This window comes from Tympanuchus pallidicinctus, unplaced genomic scaffold (genome assembly GCF_026119805.1).
Source record: "Tympanuchus pallidicinctus isolate F22 unplaced genomic scaffold, pur_lepc_1.0 scaffold8, whole genome shotgun sequence".
Classification (NCBI taxonomy): Eukaryota; Metazoa; Chordata; class Aves; order Galliformes; family Phasianidae; genus Tympanuchus; species Tympanuchus pallidicinctus.
The window spans coordinates 41391469-41404623 of NW_026294802.1; the positions used below are offsets into that span (position 1 = coordinate 41391469).

A 13155-nucleotide genomic window follows, 5' to 3' on the forward strand; every position below is an offset into this window, starting at 1 on the left:
TGCTCAAAGCCCCATCCAGCCTGGCCTTGAATGCTTCTAGGGAAGGGGCATCCACAGCCTCTCTGGGCAGCCTGTTCCAGTGTCTCATCACTCTCACACTAAACAATTTTTTCCTAATATTGAAGCTAAATCTACTCTCTTCCACAGAATCACAAGGTTGGAAACGACCTGCAAGACCATCCAGTCCAACCACCCTCCCATTCCTATCAGTGCCACAAGGTACCAAACCATTTCTTGCAGCTCCTCATCCAGGTGCCTCTTGAACACTACCAGGGACGGCGACTCCACCACCTCCCTGGGCAGCCATTGCAGTGCCTGACCACCCTTTGAGAGAAAAAGTTTCTCCTAATATCCAACCTAAACCTCCTCTGGTACAACTTCTGGCCATTTCCTCGGGTCCTACTATTTGCCTGGGAGAAGAGGCCAGACCCTTTTGCACCACAACCTCCCTTCAGGAAGTTGTACAGTGCAGTGAGGTCTCCCCTGAGCCTCCTCTTCTTCAGACTGAACAATCCCAGCTCCCTCAGCCACTCCTCATAAGACTTGTGCTCCAGATCCCTCACCAGTTTCGTTGCCCTTCTCTGGACACGTTCCAGGGCCTCAATGTCTTTCTTGTAGTGAGGGGCCCAAAACTGAATGCAGTACTCGAGGTGCGGCCTCACCAGAGCTGAGTAGAGGGGATGATCACCTCCCTGCTCCTGCTGGCCACACTATTTCTAATGCAGGCCAGGATGCCGTTGGCCCTCTTGGCCACCTGAGCACACTGTCGGCTCATGTTCAGCTGAGCATCAACCAACACCCCCAGGTCCCTTTCCTCTTCACAATCATCCAATCACTCATCCCCAAGCCTGTAACGCTGCATGGGGTTGTTGTGCCCAAAGTGCAGAACCCGACACTTGGCCTTGTTAAACCTCATCCCATTCATCTCAGCCCAGCGATCCAGCTTATCTAGATCCCTCTGCAGGGCCTCCCTGCCCTCAGGCAGATCGACACCACCTCCCAACTTGGTGTCATCTGCAAACTTACTCAGGGTACACTCAATCCCTTCATCTAAGTCGTCAATGAAGATATTAAACAGGATAGGCCCCAGTACCAACCCCTGGGGGACACCACTTGTAACAGGTCTCCAGCTGGACTTCACTCCATTGACCACCACCCGTTGAGCATGGCCCTCCAGCCAGTTCCTTATCCAACGGAGGGTAAAACTGTCCAAGCCATGGGCAGCCAGTTTCCGCAGAAGGATACTGTGAGAGACCATGTCAAAGGCTTTGCTGAAGTCTAGGTAGACTACATCAACTGCCTTTCCCTCATCTACCAGTCTGGTCACCCAGTCGTAGAAGGAGATGAGGTTGGTCAAACACGACCTGCCTTTCATGAACCCGTGCTGGCTGGGCCTGATCCCGTGGACAAGCTGTGTGATCTCTCCCAGGAGGATTTGTTCCGTGACCTTCCCTGGCACTGATGTCAGGCTGACAGGCCTGTAGTTCCCCGGATCCTCCTTACGGCCCTTCTTGTAGATGGGAATCACATCAGCAAGCCTCCAATCCTCTGGAACCTCTCCAGTCAACCAGGAGCGCTGGTAGATAGCCGAGAGCGGCTTAGCGATCACCCCCGCCAACTCCCTCAGCACCCTCAGCCCATCCGGTCCCATGGACTTGTGACTGTCCAGGTGGAGGAGGAGCTCCCTAACGGCCTCCACCTCAATCTCCAGGGGGACATTCTGCGTGTCAGCCCAGATATCCAGATCAGGGCACAAAGTGCCCAGAAGATAGCTGGTCTGACTATTAAAGGCAGATGTAAAGAAGGCGTTGAGGACCTCAGCCTTCTCCTTGTCATCTGTGGTCACATTCCCTGCCGCATCAATTAAAGGACAGAGATTATCCTTGGGTCTTCTCTTGCCATGGATATTTTTGTAAAAGGATTTCCCAGTTTAAAACCATTTCCCCCCATCCTGCTGCTACATCCCCTTACACGAACCCCCTCCCCAGCTTTCCTGTAGGCCCCTCCAGATATTGGAAGGCCACTGTAAGGTTCTCCCAGACCCTTCTCTTCTCCCGGCTGAAGAGACCCAAAATTCAGCCTGTCCCCATAGGGACATCTTAGGTCAACTCATGAAAATATCACCAACAAATTACATTGAAAAGATTCATGTTTTTTTTAAGAGTGATCATGTCATTTCAGGTAGTTCTAAGTCTTGGAAATTAAGCTTTTATTTTTCCTCTTAAAAAAAAAAACACAACACCGTTCTATAAAATCATACTAAATAATCTTTGATTATATGTCTGCAAGCATTGTCACACTTCAAATACTTTATGGAATTAATGTTGGTACAATACTGCATAAAAAGAAAGTGAGCAGCATTTATTTTACTCGTGCAGTCTTGACTGAGGTTCCCTGCCTCCACTGGTCAGACACTTAATCACACATTCTTCACATATTTCTAATATAGTAGCCATTTTTACAAGGTTATACAGTCAGAAATTATCATCTTGTTTGTCCTATTTACACGATGCTTGCTGCATCAAAATTTTCTCATCATGTCAGACAGGATCTTTTCCTTCTTCATAAACATCTGACAACAGATTAGCAACTTTAGCAGTAAAAACAACATATTCCCAACTTTTATTTTTAGGCACGATTGTCCATATCCAGGAGATAACATTTCCAAGAAATGACCCTATTTAATATTCAGAATGAGTAAAATCAATGATAAGAAAACATGCGGACACCAGACTCCACACAACTGAAAACAGCCACATCAGTAACATTTGAAGAATGAAATTAGTGCTGGATTTTACAAGACACCCCCTGTGGAGTCACTGCAACAAAATGATGCAAAGAGTCCTGGAGCTGAAGGGGGTCCTCTGAAGGCTCTGTTACTGATGTCTGCCAGAAAAGGTCACAAGCTTTGTTGGAGGGATTTTCAGCAGGGCTAAAAGGCTAGAAACAGTTGGAAGGAATGAAGAATATTTCATAGGAATTGGAAGCTGTGCAACTGATCTGTTTGTGTAACTATCCAAGACTTAAGCTCAGTCAAATTATATTATTTTATAGCATTTGCGTGAGAACAATCATTAACTGCTCAGTAGCACACACAGAAGCAGCTTCATTCAGCTTGATAAAGATGGAGCACTTCAATACAAACTTAAATAAATACTTATCAGAGACAAAAATCAGGCAGGGGTTAAAAGCACTAAGAAACCAGAAAAAAAATTCTTACTGACAAACTGAGTTTTTATTCTCTAGGACTCTTCTTGGACCTTTTCACTTCAATGACAAATATTTTTTTTCTGATTTCCTTCTTACTCTCATGGAAACATTCAAGGATTCAGAAGGATAATTAAATACATATCTAAAAAGCCATGAAGTGAAATATTCAGCATTTTGGAAGTAAATAAATCCTGAAATCAGGCTCCACTTGAATCATGCCTCTATTAATCTGCACAGTAAGATCACTTGGTTTGCACTCCATTTTGAACCACTCATTTGAATTCCCAGTCTTCTGCTTTTCACTGAGAACTAGCACTGCACTTTGTACACTGATGCTTCACAGACGAAAAAAAAAGAAAAGAGATACAAAGGCTGCTCTCACTGCTTCTCTTCACAAATGTATCCACCAGCTTTAATGCAACTCCAGAAAATGCCTGTGACAAGTGCATGATTTGGAGCTCTTGCTAGCAGTCTCCTCGGCTAGTGAAAAATTCATTTTCCATCACTGCATAATCTACTCATAGTAGAGGAGCTTTGCTACCCTTTTCTAGCTGCACATTCTATATAAAATATAAAGTTATGTTCTCATTTATCTGGGGTTTGTCAGTGTAAATGTGTTACTGTTAGTGATTTGAAGAGCCACGATGAAATTCAGCTCTTCTCGATTCTCAGCTTCTTCTCACAATGAATTTTGTAATTTCTCCTTCAGCCTCACTGATTATTTTCCTTATATCTGAACGGTGGTACTGGAAATTATCCCAGTAAGCAATCAGCCCCAGCTGCAGGTGAAGTGGGCATGCCCTGGGGCACAGACAGCTTGGTTTTCCTGTATGAGAAGCGGGACGGTCTGTCTGTTCGTGAGCTTCTACTCATGCAGCTTTCCCTCCTGCTGCCGAGGGGCTGAGGGGAAAAGCAAGTAGCAGCAGTGCCACAACTAACGTCAATAGAAGCAGAATGTCACTTTTGTTTCCACCTCTTCCAGCACCTTCACTTTGCAGAACATCCAACCTTTCATCCATCCCTTCCTCCTTCAGCAGATCCCTATTAAGAAATTGTCCTGAGTGTGGGGAGATAAAAGTAGTCAGACAACTGCTTGAGATGAAGGGTGTGTTGGACATAGTGGGAAGAAAGGTCTTAGAAGAACTGAAAACAGGCTGCAATAGGAGAGAGAAAGAAGAGACACCTTACAGTCCTCCAAAAACTGAGGGCCCCTCCCTACCTATAACAACACTTTCTAGGCTCTCTCTCACCTGTAAAATTTCCTGATAAATCTCTGCCAAGCCTTTTAGTTCCCTTTTGCCACCAACCAAAAGAGCAATACAGCTACTGCCAAGGTAGCCTGATTTGGCTGTAACAGAAAGATGAAACCATGGAATAAAAGACCTCCAATTCCATAGGCAGCTTCCTCCATCTTCTTTACTGTTTGCCCATAATTTGCTAATTTCATGCTTGTCTAATTCAATATCCTCCTCTGTTGCATCAAACTATATCTCTGTATAAGCTCAAAAACTACATCTGCCTCTATACTCTTAGGCCTACTGTTTGCCAGTCTTGTAATTATGCTTGCCAGCATAATGGAAAACACTATGACTCAGCACAAGAACCAGATACATGTTAGAGTTCTATCAGCTGCACCCTTTTAAATGACACAGCTTTGTAGGATAGCAGAACAACAGCATCAGTAAATCTCACCCACATTCTTACAGTTTTGAACAATTCAGGGCATCTCACAGTCCTCTACTTCCTAAGGATGCTTTTTTTTTTTTTTTTTTTTTTTTTCCCCATACAAGTCCATATGAAATTTATACAGCAACCCTTTTATGGAATAGCCTATAGCCAGTCTTCCTATTTCTGTATTGAGTGTGAAATCTTCTAAATCAGTTTACAAACTCAGATCAGGTCCCAACCCTACCACTTTTCACACAAATGCTATAGCTGTTCTCATACTGACTCCATCTACTCCAGAACATCCTTTTCACAATTTCCACTTTGACTCATTTATTATTAACTTTTAGGGAATGTATCAATATGCAGAATATACCTTCTGATTGGCTTTATAATCTTCACCTTTACCTGCAGCCTTTAGTATGTAAGTCAACAAGGAGCTAATCATGAAGCATCCTTGACATGTTTTGTCTGCTGTACAGAGAAACAAATACAAAGAGAAACAACACCTATGAACCGTTTTCTGAAAAGAGAATGGCTTTGCCTAAGATTCATGGATCAGCGTATTTTTGCTGATTTAGGGAAATCTGAAGACCCATATCAATGACACCAGAGGTTAACGAAGCTTTTAAAAGTAGAAATGAGCAAGTTCATGAGAATAAAAGGAAGGAAACTTTCAGAAGAAAAGAGAACCTTCACTGTGACAGAAGGCACGCATAGCTTGGAAGTGTGCCCTCCATGACAAAGCCCTGCAACTCGCACGGGACCAAGAGCCACCAGAAAACACTCCAACAGGTCATCAGATAAGCAGAGAATGTTGTATTCTTACTCGTGGCCTTGCTTCTGACATATACCTGTCTGTATTTTATACAATCACTGCTTTTAGATGTTCCTCACTTACCACATACAAATGTGGTACAAAGCCCAAACCCTGGAGAAGGAGCACACGGCAGAGAAAGAGTCAACAGAATTTTACATATTACCTCATGTCCTTGAGTTCTGCAGAGCTCATCTGAATATGCTACTATAGCAGGCTGCTGGCTTGTTTGTCAGGAACATTTCCTCTGACAGTACAGCTAGGAGAAGGTCTACCGAATAAGATCTCCTCCTCCCCAAACCCCAGAAGAGGCATATACTCTGTGCTTATAATTTTGCCTATCAGAGGTCTGTATCTGCGCTGCAAATGGAACAGAAGCTACCATCCCAACTCACTTGAAGATGTTTACTCAGATACTGTAACAACTGCAATTTTTAAATTGATTTTCGCAAGGCACACTATGGTGCCAGTAAAACCCCAGCTCACTGTCTGGAAAGGTATCTACAAAAGATTCCAAATGACATTTTAACAGAGAGAAAAGTGTCTGAAGTCAGTGTGTAGGTCAAACAAATCAACAAAAAAAACACACCTAATTTTCTTCCTCTACGCCACTCAGCTACAGATGGCATGATGCTTTCCCCTGCAAGTCAGTTTGCTGACTGCCTCCCTCAAAAATTAATTGGAAGAAGTGGATCCTATAATTTAAAATGAAATAGGCTCAGCAGGTGAGTAAGCTTTGTCAAGACTGATTACTGAGTATTGATTTTCCACCAATGGCACAAGTTATACTCCACAGAGCCTCCGCCACGTTAACCTAGAATACATAAGATCACCCTGGGCTACCGTCTTTCAAGAGGTTTATATTTCCAGACTTTAGTCTCCAACTCCCTCACACATACAGTCAATGTCATTTTCTGGACTTCATATTTACTTCACCATAAATAAATAATATGAATATTAGAATTTTTGAGAAAGAATTTAAGGTAATAACACAAAATAAACACAGCACTAGAATAAACCAGTGCTAACTTAAATTGTAAAAACCATACAAGCTATAGTTTCTGCCCTGATATGAAGGAAATAGATGTTGTATGCAGCGAAGCAGAGTAGCTTACTGTGGCCTGGAAGCTTCTGCTTGGTCTGTCTGAAGCTTTTCACCCCCCTCCACTTCCATGGTGCAATAGACAATCCGATTGGGGGCGACTGACTTCAAACCTTGCACTTCCATGATAACAATCTGAAGAAAAGAAAGCAAATAGTTCATCCTTCACACTTCAGAAAGCATTACACAACATGGCTATAGTGATAGTAAGCTCCACACAGAAAAAAAACCCAAACAAAACAAAAGCAAAAAAACCCCACCCACAACCCACTGTCTGAATTCTTCAGAGACAGAGAAAAGCTTCAATGTTGCCTTTCTTTTTCCACTTTCAGCAACATACACTATGAAGGGAGATTTTTGTTCCACTTTTACTTGGGCAAAAACTCACCCCTACCGTTAACTTCAGTGCTAGCACTGAATTTGAGAGAAATTGTGCTCCCTTGAATCTCACCTCTGTTACGGCACAGAGCATCACTCTCAGCTGCTGTATTTTTTTCCCACTACCCCTTTTCCTCCCAGCTCACTACCTGCACTCAGGTGCAGTGTGCATATGGGGACTCAAGGGGAGGAGATGGGAGAAAAGCCACCAATACCAGGTGAGAAATTTCCTCACCAGGGACATTCTTGGCATAGGAAACCCCATAGTTTTTCAGCTCCTCTGAACTACCCAGAAGAGCCAAATACAGTCTAACTTCAACTGCTCTGTGTCTTTTAAAAACCTTACAGTCTGTCACAGTGTGAAGCTATTGAAATTCTTACACTTCAGATGTTTCCAATTCAGAGAAAATCTGAAAATGCTTGCATTTCCCTGCTTGCTTTAGAAAAGCTGCTTTTCTTTTCAAGCCCATCTGAGCCAACAGAACTGCAAAAAACTTTGTCCATTTAATCAGCAGAGAAGCTGTCCTCAGCTGAACTATATACAAAATCAAAAACAAAACAAACAAACACCTTAAAGGTGACAAAAGTGATGACTACTTTTGGTCTCAGTAGAAGCAATTGATTTCCTAGGTCAGCAAGCAACTACTAAAATGTCTGACTATCAAACCATTTGCAATTTGTCAGTTCACTTCACCTCAATTAAGGTGAGCCAAGGCAGATTTCACTCTCTGCTGTAGAATCCTTTGTGCTTTAAAAGTCCCCAAATCTTAGTAATTGTTAGATACCTGGCAAAATTGCTGTGAGGTGACAGACTGATCATTTAGAACATTCTTACATTACCCATAAATCATCACCACTGCCTATTATGCTTCATAAATAATAACAGCAGTTCGGGGGCAATGATGTAATTATCTCCATTTTAGTGGTTCAGGAATTCAAACAGTTACACAAGTGATCAGTTATCACTGCCAGACTGCACTAGAGATCCCTCTGGCTACTGCTGCCTCTACAGTCCTTCTACATGTCAAACATTTATCCTTGTTGAATGCAGACTTCACATTTGTTCATTTTTTTATGTTGATCCTTGTTTTCCTTAAGTTTAATTGCACAGCACATTTGTCTTTGCTAGCACTTCTGGATTCTAGGAATGGAAGAGAACCCTGCATTTCATTAGAACGGGACCTGTCATTAGCTGATTAACTAGCTCATTAGCTGATGAATAGCTTTCTAAATTTTCCTTATGTATTCCTTAAACTGTTCAACAGCTGAAGAACACAGGCAATTAAATCTTCTGATATTTTATTTATGATACGAATTTCTGCAGATAAGCTCTTTGATGAAATACCCAACTGGCAGGAATAGTGTCTTTTACCTTTGAGCACAAGCTCCATCCCCACAAGCACATATAAATGTTGCTTAAATGTTCTGCTGCTCTGTCTTAACAGTGCAATGCAGGGGCAGATGAATACTCCACACAGTCCTGCTGTTTACTGACATGTAAGTGGTTTTGTACTAATGTTCTCACATTATTTATTTCCTCTTCATTTATGTACCTGTGCTGCAGCTTTCAGTGGGGATTTGGCTGATTGCTTTACTTATTGAAGTACAAAATTATGCATGTATCCTTTTTTTTTTTTTTTTCCCCCAGAAATAATGGCTTCTGTCTCCAAGGAAATGCAGTCAAGTTTTGTTGTTTGCCTATTTTGATTTGCATAAAAGAGAGCAGATCTCCCATGTTTCAGCCTAAATGGATATCAGCTCAGCTCTTTCTTTGCACCCTTATTACCTGTTAGATTTGTCTTCCCAAGAATAAGACATTTGCTCATACTTTGCAGGCAAGAAACTTGACTTACGTGGTTAACAACATGCTTAAAACAAAAATTTCCCCTATTGAAAACTGCTATCTGTGGAATGATACTAATTCTTTGCTGCCTTGCCCACAGTGAACTGGAGGTCCCTAACCCTTGAGAACCTTGGTGTATTGAAGAAACAGCCAAAAAAACCTGGAGTTCAGCAAACCCAACAGTCTGCATTTCTGGTGTGCAGCACTGTAAAGAAACCCACACTGCTACCAGTAATGAGTTCATTGGAAATTACATTTACTGTAGTTTTTCATTTTAGGATTGTTTCTATCCTTTGGTGTTTTCTTTACAAATATCACATCACTTTTACTTAATACTTCTATCTAAAAGTCCACAGAAAGCTCTTCTTCTTTCTATAACCCTTACCAAGTAAACTTGCTTGAAGATTAAAATACATATATATTATTCAAAAGCTTTTTCAGGTACTTTTTAAGTGCTTCCATGTTATTGCTGTTGGTGGCATCACTCCATGCTCTGCATTCCACTTGGGAGAGGCACAGCATACAATGGAGCTGCACAGCATTCAGCCCTAAGACTGTTTTACATGCCTGACCAACTAATAATTTATGGCGTGTGGAATGATGGATAGATGTTACTACTCTTCAAAACCTTACTTTTGTCTTCTACATTATTAGTCAGTAATATAAAAATGGCAAACAACAGGATAAGTAATTTGTCTTCTGTACTTAAATGAAGACCTCAGTCTTTTTGGACATGGCAATGAAAATTAGATCTGAATTCTAAACCTTACATGAAAAAAAGGTATTTGTTTGTAAAAATACAATGTTTAAGAAACAAACCTACTTTTTATTTGCTTTAAATTATTTAATAATTGAAATACTTATTCCTTAATATTATCCACTGTCTTCAACAAACTGAAGTCATTTCAAATGCATAACACTTAAATGTGCCATCTTCTGTCAGACAAATATGCAATATGCACTCTGGAAAACATTTTGATTCTATTGTTATCAAGAAACAGAGATCAGCATTTCATGATGTTCACATGTTCAGAACGGGACCTGATAAATGATGCTCTCATCATTACATTTAAGTAACTGCCTGTATTTGTGGCTTCAGCTCCATATGGATTGAGATTGCATTTCTGCAGAGCACACTTCCAGCACAACCTTAGTAAAGATGAGCTAGTTTCTCGAAGAAAATGAAGAAATTCATAAGCATCAGCCTGCTATGACCAACACACACACAAAAATACGCTTTTGGTTTTCTCTGTAAATACTTTCAGTAAGAAAACATCTTGTTTGTAAACTTCCGTGAATGAGGTTGTGATAACAAGTGTTCTGTTATTTGGTACCTAATGTAGTGGAATACAGTTATGTGAGAGATTCAGCTTCCCACATTGCTGCATGGAACCAAATGCAGCTACTGCTGCAAGAAGAAAGTGCATCATGCATTTGCACTCTAACTCTTATTATCAGAGACAATTCATAATCTAGCACTTTAGTGTAAAATGTTTAGCAAGAATTAGCAATAAAAAATACCAAAAAAACAGGCATTCTAGATATTCCAGTAATTTAAACTGCCAACACATGTTCTGTGAAATATGTGATTACCTCTAATGTGAAGGAGAGGACCACATCAGACTTTGAGAGCTGAACTTCATTTTCATCTCCAATGTCCAAGAATGCAGAATTTTGTGATCGCTTTAACTTCTGCAGTTTAAATTCTGGCCCACCTTTAGACACTGGAAGACTTTCCAAATTTGCCATCAGCAAATTCACTGAAGACCGTAACTCTTCTATGTACATGTTCTCCATTTCTCTTGTTATGAACTTGGGGAATTTTCTTTCCTTGGAAGATATATTTTAAACATTACAGAGGAAAAAAATCATGCCACACTCTAGATCATACTCATTTACTAACTTGTTCTCATTTTTAGATATTGAATAAAAATAAAAGTCTGAATTCTTAACTACTTCTATCATTTTAAAACAGTAATGGGAAGGCGAGTCATGTCTAATACACACAGTAAATTTGACAAGAAGAAATGCAACTTGAATTGAGATTTCCATCATATTCCTCAAACACAGTAAACAAAACACATCAAAAATAGAATGGGACATTTGTAAAAAAAAAAACCTCTTGCCCTCCAGAATCCTTTAGCCTTAAATCCAGGTTGCATGTGGGAGCCCACGAATGTATATTATTCTAAAACATAAGCTTTATACATAAATGAGAAACAAACATCACTCCCCAGTTGTTGCCTGTCAAGGTAAGCACCTTGCTCTTAAAACCCACTTTTACCATTAGCTGTTAGGAGAAATGTCTTAAAGCGTTTTACATCAAAACTTTTACAGTAGATTTTGTTTCACTAACAAAGATCAGGCAAGCAAACTGTGACCCAAAGCTCCTGCAGCAAATCTCCCAGTCTGCTTCATTATCACATTACAGAGTCAGTATTTTAAAAATTGAAATGGAAAAAAAAAAAGATAAAAGAGTAGTTCGTAGTTAGAGCATAACAAATTAAGGTAAGGTTCAGCATATTCTAGTCACAGAATCATGGAATCATAGAATGGCCTGGGTTGAAAAGGACCACAATGATCATCTAGTTTCAACCCCCTGCTATGTGCAGGGTCACCAACAAGCAGACCAGGCTGCCCAGAGCCACATCCAGCCTGGCCTTGAATGCCTCCAGGGATGGGGCATCCACAGCCTCCTTGGGCAACCTGTTCAGTGCATCACCACCCTCTGTGTGAAAAACTTCCCCTTAGTATCTAACCTAAACCTCCCCTGTCTCAGTTTAAGACCATTTCCTCTTGTCTTATCACTATCCACCCTTGTAAACAGACATACCCTCTCCTGTTTATATGTGGCCCTCTCAAAAACAAACAAACAAACAACAAAAAAAAACCCACTTAAAACCAAAATCAAACTGTACCTTATCCTGTGAGGATCATTCAAATAACACAGTGCCAACAGAGAAGAAGGACAAGACTTAACTTGTTAAAAGATCTTTTCTCTTTGTAAGATTATTTCTCCACTCCAGTGTAAAAGTTCAGGAAGCTTCTTACAGCATGTTTTCCTGCAGATTTTTTTATGACTATGATCTTTTGTAATTTAAAGCTGCAGTAACTGAAGACAGGCAGCACCACCAAAATATACACCAATGTCTTTATTTCTGTAGAACTTGAATGCTTGTAGCTACTTCTGTCTCTCACAAAACACAGGTGAGAATCCTCCATAAAGACACTGATAGCTATGAATCACCCCACATCTTTAATTTTCTTTTGGAAGAGAGTGAAATTGTAACAAATGGCTATAGCACATAATATTTATACTAATTTAGAGACCAAAGAAGAATAGCATGTGATTTTTGGTTGTTATCTGTCTCTCTCTCTGGTCCTTTGTTGGAATGTATGAGAAATATATCCTGAAATAAAGACCTTGGGGAGGCAATGGACACAAAAACCTTATTGGTCTGTCTGTATTTGGACAGAGCGCTAACATGGATTTTCAGCATGTAGTTCTCAGACAGAAAAGACACTGGATAACCTCTGCATAGAATCACATAAAAGTTTGTCTTAGGAAAGAATTCCACTAGTTACAAAAGGTAGAAAATCCCATTGCATCGTACATACTTTGATTTCAAGTAAATTAAATTTTATCATGTGAAGAAACAGCCAGACAAACTGATGCATAGATTTCCTGTTGATTTTATGCTACTGAGGATCAATGCTGTTTCTGAGGTTTTCACATCCTTTAGGTAGGTTGAATGATCTTTTCTGCTAAGATAAACTTATGGCATATAATTAACAACTTATATCTTAAAATCAGTAAGTAATCTTGTACAGGAACCATGAACAAGACCTTAATAAAAGAGAAAACTGCATGCAGAAATTTTCCTTTAGCTGTGCTGCTCTTCTGAAACTGTAGCATAATAATTCTCTTCCAAGCAAGTAATCACTGAAAACCATTTTTTTTCACCAACAGAAACGCTTGAATACATAATCAAGTATCAATTTTTTTTTTTTTTTTGCCTCATTTTTGAGAAAGGTCATAGCTGTTTTGCAGCATTTGACTGCTTAGGTTTAGGTGATCTTATTAATTCTTACAGCTGCTAGAATTAGGATCAAGCAGCTACAACCAACTCTGAATCTCCT

The 13155-nt window shown here is 40.4% G+C and overlaps 1 protein-coding gene across 12 annotated transcripts in view; it reads right to left on the reverse strand.

The window, feature by feature from the left end:
• CADPS2 (calcium dependent secretion activator 2) overlaps positions 1-13155 on the reverse strand; it is a 304359-nt gene that overhangs the window by 169073 nt on the left and 122131 nt on the right. For all 12 annotated transcript variants that reach the window (XM_052667761.1, XM_052667760.1, XM_052667754.1 and 9 more), the window contains exons 5-6: positions 10609-10845; positions 6808-6929 (exon numbers count right to left, since the gene is read on the reverse strand). In XM_052667761.1, coding sequence (XP_052523721.1) covers positions 6808-6929; positions 10609-10845 — 359 coding nt within the window. The remainder of the gene's footprint in view (positions 1-6807; positions 6930-10608; positions 10846-13155) is intronic.